This window comes from Canis aureus, chromosome 19 (genome assembly GCF_053574225.1).
Source record: "Canis aureus isolate CA01 chromosome 19, VMU_Caureus_v.1.0, whole genome shotgun sequence".
In the NCBI taxonomy this organism is placed as follows: Eukaryota; Metazoa; Chordata; class Mammalia; order Carnivora; family Canidae; genus Canis; species Canis aureus.
In genome coordinates, this window is record NC_135629.1 from 48626608 (window position 1) to 48634807 (window position 8200).

The window sequence follows — 8200 nt, forward strand, 5'->3', positions numbered from 1 at the left end:
TCATAAGATGTCACTCTTTCTTGTTTGGATACATTGTTTTTTCCTGCCTTGTTAATTATTCTGGGCATCAGGGTATATGTACTGGGGCTGGAAAGCTGCCAGAACCAGAGAAGCTTTTGCTCATCACAGTCTCTTAGGGACCACTTGAGCTTATTAGATAAATCTCTTTAAACCTGTGTCCATTTTGTTCCTCTCTGTGCTTTGGAACTGCTTTTTTATCTTTTTTTAAATACAAGATGATCATATGAAAATGGGGCCTCTTGTTTAGATGTCCAGGGAAGGCTTACTAACTAGAATTTATGTGCTATTTACACATTCATCAGGGCAAAGGTAATCTGATGTTGACAGCTTGCCTTCTATCATTTTCTTTCAAAACTACTGTGGTTAGCAATGAAAAAAGCATGATAGTGGGCAGCCCCGATGGCCGAGCGGTTTGACGCTACCTTCGGCCTGGGGTGCAATCCTGGAGACCTGGGATGGAGTTCCATGTCGGGCTCCCTGCATGGGGCCTCCTTCTTCCTGTGTCTCTGTCTCCGTCTCTGTCTCTGTCTCTCTTTCTCTCTCTCTGTCTGTCTTGAATAAGTAAATAAAATCTTTTAAAAAAGCATGATAGAAAAAAAAAGCATGATAGTAATGCAATCCCACGAGGGCATAGGGCACTATGTGCAGTGTGTGTTGAGGGGCACGAGCAGTCCTCCAGGCAATAGTATCTGAGCTCATATACTCCAATATGTGACCCTTAAATGCAGAATGTTAACCAAAAGATGAAAATAAGAATCAGATCTATCTCTGTTCACAGAATTTCTTGGAGCAAAATCAATAAAATTCAAAGAACACCATGTGAAGGAAAGGCTTCCTGTGTCTTGAAGTCCCATCAGTGGCAGGAAAGCCACCTCAGTCCTCACCATTCTCTGCCACCACCTCTCATCTCTCTCCCTCTTGCTCATCCCCTCACCACACTGACTTCATTCTGAGATCTGCATATCTGAAGTAAGTGCCTTCTGCAGCACCTTTGCTCTTTTTTCCCTGCAGGACACACACCTTCCCCAGAAACCTCCTGCCTCTTGCTTAGTCTTATTGGAAGTCTCTGTTAAAATGTCACCTTATTTGCAGGTCTTCCTGTACTCCTATTAAAAGTTAGCACTCTTCTCACCCACTACTTTTCATACTAACTTTTTTTTTTCTTCATGGCACCTGTCACCTTCTGACATGGTGTATGATTTATGATTTTTTTCCTTTTTAAGTATATATTCCTTCTCCATCTTTGGATTGTATGGACTTTTTTCCCTGTCAAGCATTTATTTAAATTCCAGGTAGTTAACATACAGTGCAATATTCATTTCTGGTGTAGAATTTAGTGATTCTACAGTTCCATACCATATCTTGTGCTCATCACCACAAGTGCCCTCCTTCATCCCATCATCTATTTTATCCCTCCGCCACTCACTTCCCTCTGGCAACCCTCAGTTTGTTCTCTATAGTTAAGGGTCCACTTCCTGGTTTGCCTCTCTTTTTCCCGCAGTATGTAAATTTGAAATTTTTCTTAAATTCCACGAGTGAGTGAAGTCATTTGGTATTTATCTCTCTCTGACTTATTTCACTTAGCATAATATATTCTAGCTCCATCTGTGTGATTGCAAATTCAAGATTTCATATATTTTGATGGCTGAGTAATACTCCACTTTATTTATATACCACATCTTTTTTTTCCCATTCATCAGTTAGTGGACATTTGGGCTCTCTCCATAGTTTGGCTATTATTGATAATTCTGCTGCACACATCAGGGTCCATGTGCCCTTTTGAATTACTATTTTTGTATCCCTTCAGTAAATTCCTAGTAGTGCAACCTACAGAATATTTACATGTCATATCTCATACAAGGTTAGTATCCAAAATCTATTAAAAAACTTATCAAACTCACCCCCCCAAAAAACCAAATAATACAGTCATGAAAAAGAAAGAAGACATAAATAGATACCTTTCCAAGATGACATACAGATGGCTAACAGGCACATGAAAAGATGCTCAACATCACTCATCATCAGGGAAACACAAATTAAATCTACAATTAGATATCACTTCACACCAGTCAGAATGGCTAAAATTAAAAACACAGGAATCAATAGGTGTTGAAGATGCAGAGAAAGGGGAAATGTTTTCCCTCTTGGTGGGAATACAAACTGTTGCAGCTACTCCGGAAAACAGGATGGAGTTTCCTCAAAAGTTAAAGAAAAAGAACTAGCCTTCAGTCCAGAAATTATTGTACTAGTTATTTATTCAAAGGTTGTCTGGACTGTTCTTTCTCAGAATTTTATACTCTTTGTCTAGCAGATGTCAGTACTCAATATATAATCCTCAAAAACAGGAAAGCATTTTCATTAAACCTATAATACATGCCCTGTTAGAAAAAAGGCTGAATGGACAGAAATTCCTAATCAGCAATGTCGGTAGATTCCCTTAAATGGAATCAGATCTATACCAAACATATGTATTGCTTTCTTGAGAGCAAAATATAAATTGTACCATGTCACTCTGTTAATAATGCCCATTTGCTACAAATCAAAACTACAATGAGGTATCACCTCACACCTGTCAAAATGGCTAAAATCAACAACACAAGCAGCAGCAGTTGTTTGTTTGTTTTTCCTGGAATATATTTTTTTAAATTTTTTTATTGGAGTTCAACTTGCCAACATTTAGCATAACACCCAGTGCTCATCCACCAAGTGCCCCCTTCAGTGCCCATCACCCAGTCACCCCACCCCACCCCCGCCCACTTCCCCTTCCACTACCCCTTGTTCATTTCTCAGAGTTAGGCGTCTCTCATGTTTTCTCACCCTCACTGATATTTTCACTCATTTTGTCTCCTTTCCCTTTCACTAATTTTTATATTCCCCAAATGAATGAGACCATATGTTTGTCCTTTTCCAATGCAAAAACAGTTGTTTACAAGGATGTGGAGAAAGTGGAACCTTTTATCTTGATGGTGGTGTTGCAGGGTTACAAGGTTCTTGTCTCATGGAGCTGAAGAATGAATCTTGGGGATACAAAAGTTTGAAATGAAGAAAAAGTTTATTGAGGAAAGGTGAGCTCAGAAAGGAAAGAAAAAAAGCTCTCTAGAGTGATAAGAGTTCCAAATAGGTTGCCACTGAAGGTTTTAATGGTCTGGCTTTTATAGAAAACACATCAAGCAACTTGTTAAATATCATGTCTATAACATTAAACCAAAGTGGGATTTATAACTATCATGTAAATATCTAATCTATTCGTAAGAGGAACAAGGTGGATATGTAACTATGATGTGAATATCTTGTCTATATTTAGGACAAACAAGGTGGATTTCTTATGTTCCCTTCTTTCTGGTTAATATCTTATCTATAACATTTCTCCACATCTGGGATTTCTGTGAGCCTAGTTAAGTAGCTCCCAGCATGAGCCTAGTCAGGGAATTCAGGGGCATCCCATCTCTCTCTGCCTGTACCTTAATCCTTTCCTTAGTGGGAATGCAAATGGATGGAGCCACTCTGCTAAACAGTATGGAGGTTCCTCAAAAAATTAAAAATATAACTGCCCTATGACCCAGCAATTGCACCACTAGGTATTTACCCAACAAATACAGAAATACTAATTCAAAGAGATACATGCACCCTAATGTTTTTAGTAGCATTATCTACAACAGCCAAACTGTGGACACAAGTGTCCATCAATAGATGAATGGATAAAAAAGATACACACACACACACACACACACACACACACACACATACACAATGGTAAATTTCTCATTCGTAAAACAAATTGAAATCTTGCCATTTGCAGTGACACAAATGCTGGTAGAGAGTATTATGCTAAGTGAAATAAATCAGTTAGAAAGATAAATATCATATGATTTCACTAATATGTGAAACACAAATGAGCAAAAGGGGAAAAAATAAAGAAGAGAGATGCACCTAGAACAGACTCTTAACTACAGAGAACACACTGATGGTTACCAGAGAGAAGGTGGTGGGGAGATGGATGAAATAGGTGATGAGGATTAAGGAAGGCACTTGTGATGAGCACCAGGTACTATTGGAAACTGTTGAATCACTATATTGCACACATTAAACAAATATTACACTATAGGTTAACTAACTGGAATTTAAATAAAAACTCAAAAATAAAAATAAATATATAAATGAAGCCTGTTTGCTTGAAAATTGTTATCTTATCTTTTTCTTTCCTTGTAGTCATCACCACCACATGGAATCAGACAACGATACACAAATTTCAGAGTTCCTTCTTCTGGGATTCTCAGGGGAATCAGAACTGCAGCCCCTTATATTTGGGCTTTTCCTCTCCATGTACCTGATCACTGTGTTTGGAAACTTGCTAATCATCCTGGCTGTCAGCTCTGACTCCCACCTCCACACCCCCATGTACTTCTTCCTCACCAACCTGTCCTTTGTAGACATCTGTTTCATCTCCACTACTGTCCCCAAGATGCTCCAGAACATTCAGACTGGAAGTAAAGTCATAACCTACCCAGGCTGCATCACCCAGATATACTTTTTCCTACTCTTTGCAGGATGTGATGATTTTCTCCTGAGTATGATGGCCTATGACCGCTTTGTGGCCATCTGCCATCCCCTGCACTACACAGTCATCATGAACCCCTGGTTCTGTGTACTGCTTGTTCTGGTGGCCTGGATCACCAGTGTTCTCAATTCCTTGTTACAGAGCTTAATGGTGTTACAGCTGTCCTTCTGTGCAGGCATGGAAATCCCCCATTTTTTCTGTGACCTCAATCAGGTAATTGGGCACGCCTGTTCTGACAGATTTCTTAATGAGGCGGTGATGTATTTTGCAACTGTGCTGCTGGGTGTGGCTCCCTTGCCTGGGATCCTTTTCTCTTACTCTAAGATAGTTTCCTCCATATGTGGAATATCATCGATTCAGGGTAAGTATAAAGCATTTTCCACCTGTGCATCTCACCTCTCAGTTGTCTCCTTATTTTACTGTACAGGCTTAGGAGTATACCTTAGCTCTGCTGTGCCCCAAGGCTCCCATGCAAGTGTAGTGGCCTCGGTGATGTACACAGTGGTCACGCCCATGCTGAACCCCTTCATCTACAGCCTGAGGAACAGAGATATAAAGAGGGCTCTGAAAAGAATCATTGGGGTTCCTGTGATGTAAGGGCCAGTCATCTTGGGGCTGAAGAAATGCCTATGTTTATAGGGCTCACAGCCTCAAAGTCAAGAATTGCCATTCTTGACCAGGCCGTGGTTGTAGAATCTGATTCTTCTATTTATACCCTGGAATTTCCATTTGTTTGAATTCAACTTCTCTATACATTTAAGTAATTCATATTATTAACCTTCTGCTCTGTCTGATACATAGACAGGTTTTCCATTGTCCACCTTCATACATCTCTAACGGTTTCTCCAATCTTTTTTTAAAGATTTTATTTTATTTATTCATGAGAGACACAGAAAGAAAGAGGCAGAGACATAGGCAGAGGGAGAAGCAGGCTTCATGCAGGGAGCCCAATTTGGGACTCATCCCAGGACTCGATCCTGGGACTCTGGGATCACATCTTGAGCCGAAGGCAGACACTTAACCACCGAGCCACCCAGCTGTCCCTGGTTTCTCCAATCTTTGATCACAAATGCCTGGAAACTTCTGTAACTTACATGGGACATGGATTTCCTAAAAGTAATTTCATTTCAAATGACTTATATCATGCCAAATAATTTTCCCTAGATTTCCCAAAAGAATAATCATGAGCTAAAAAAAAATAAAAAAAAATAAAAAAAAAGAATAATCATGAGCTGTATTCTTCATATGAAAAAACCTACACTTGGCTACTAAGCCTTTCACATAATTTTACTGTAGAGGAGAATACAAAACCCCCATTTTCATCTAGAGTCTGTCAATCTTTTCCCATCACTACTTTCTCTCCTCTTCCTGATAATGTGGACTCTAACCTTATTCCCTTTAAGGCTCAGGCTCTTGGCAAGGATGATCAGGCTAGGAAAGCCCAGCCACTCCCCTGTACCCATGTGCTTGCAGATATTTCCCAAAGATGCACCAGAGCCTCTGGTGAGGCTGCACCAGACTTTTGATTGGTATTAGACTGCAAGAAATACCTCAGCAACACCCATCAGAGAACTCTAAAAAAATAAGGTTTTGTTAACTTTAGCCATTCTGACTGGTGTAAAGGTGGTATCTTACTGTGCAAGGCAGGAAACAACAAATGTTGACAAGGCTTCAGAGAAAGGGGAACCCTCTTACATTGTTGGTGGGAATGCAAGCTGGCACAGCCACTCTGGAAAATGTAATGGAGGTTCCTCGAGAGGTTAAAACTAGAGCTACCCTACAACTTAGCAATTACTGTAGTAGGTGTTTACCCCCAAGATACAAATGTAGTGACCCAAAGTGTACCTGCACCCCAATGTTCATAACAGCAATGTCCACGATAATCAAACTGGGGAAAGAGCCAAGATATCCATCGACAGCTGAATGGATAAGTAAGATATAAAGATGGAGCACTACCCAATAATTTACCAACTGATAAATTATTGAACACTACAATTGAATTTAAAGAAAAAAAGAAGAAAACAGAAGAAAAACCTTCAAGGTTTATTACTCACAGGTCCCAGAGGGCTCATGGAATGCCCAATGGCCATACAGGAATGTCTCAGAGGCAAAAAGAGGCATTTTGAGGGGGAGAGAAAGCATCACTGAGGGATCTGTCTTTATTAGGGTCCATGGCCAGAGTGTTGAGGAGTTTGCAGGTTCACACTTTATTGGAGAATTCTTTATGATTAGAATTTGGGCACTGTAGGGGGAAAGCAGGGTCATTCATGTGTTAGTATCTAGGTTACCCAGGGTTTTCTGAAGAGGCGCTTCAAGGCTCGGGACAGCTTAATGTCTGACAATCACTCACAGTCTTATATATTTATTTATTTATTTATTTACTTATTTATTTATTTATTTATTTATTTATTTATTTATTTATTTATTTTCAGGGATAGGACTTAGTAATTCATCAGTTACATACAACACCTAGTGCTCATTAAATTAAGTGCCCTCCTTAGTGCCCATCACCCAATATCCCTTTAACCTACCCACATCCCCTCCAGCAACCCTCAGTTTGTTTCCTAGAGTTCAGTGACTCTTATGGTTTGTCTCCCTCTCAATTTTAATCTTATTTTGTTTTTACTTTGTGACTCAGCTAAGTGTCTGGAAAGTCCACCACAGCCATTGCAAACACTGATTAGCAAGTATATCTCTCCCAGTTGAGTCTACATGGAAAGACAAATTTGAGTAAATGGATTGATTTTATATGTTCTTAGTGTCAGGCTGATCATGAATATGACAGAGCAAAATTTCAAAACACTCATTTTGCTACTACACAAAATACTTCTATCTTCTCTTATTTTACATCACATTTCATGCTCTGCATCTATTTATTGAAGCATGGAACATTGGTGTCCACACTGAGGGGGTTTATTCATTGAGATGAAGGGTTAGTTAGGGTCTTCTGTATTTTTTCACCATTATCTTCATGTTTCAACTTGAAAACTTTCAATTCTACCTGCTAATATGACTCTCTCTATTGTTACACAAAATAATTCCCTCTTCCTAATATTTGTCACAAATGCTAAGGGATTGTGAATGAGCAGTATCAGTATCATCCATTTCATACCTCCTTTCTCAGAAATCCCTTCCCCCTGCAGGATCACAGGATGCTTCACAGGAAAGCTGAATGTCCTGCTGGTCATGTGGGTCAGGGTCACCAGTTCTTCTGCACAAATGTGCATGTCCTTTAAGTTCGTGAAGCGATGCAAAAGGAAGTCCACATATTCACTTGTTCATAAAGTCATGGGAAATAAGCTTGAATAAGAGAATGATCACAACTGCTCTCCTCATTTGTCAGATCATATGCCACAAATAAAAAGCAGCACACAGAGGGTGACAGAACATGAGAGACAACTAACTCTGGGAAACAAACAAGGGATAGTGGAAAGGGAGGTGGGCGAGGGGTTGGGGTGACAGGCACTGTGGGGGGGACTTAACGGGATGAGCACTGGGTGTTATGCTATATGTTGACAAATTGAACTCCAATTAAAAAAATCAGCACACATTCTAATTGCCTCATGGCTGTTCACTTGGATTATTGTGTCAGTTAGCTCTTGCTATATAACAGGTTGGCCT

At 39.8% G+C, this 8200-nt stretch overlaps 1 protein-coding gene across 1 annotated transcript; it reads left to right on the forward strand.

The window, feature by feature from the left end:
* The first annotated feature begins 4243 nt into the window (after positions 1-4243).
* LOC144289334 (olfactory receptor-like protein OLF4) lies at positions 4244-5176 on the forward strand. The gene has a single exon (XM_077857486.1). The coding sequence runs from the start codon at positions 4244-4246 to the stop codon at positions 5174-5176; it is 933 nt and encodes a 310-aa protein (XP_077713612.1).
* The last annotated feature ends 3024 nt before the right edge of the window (positions 5177-8200 follow it).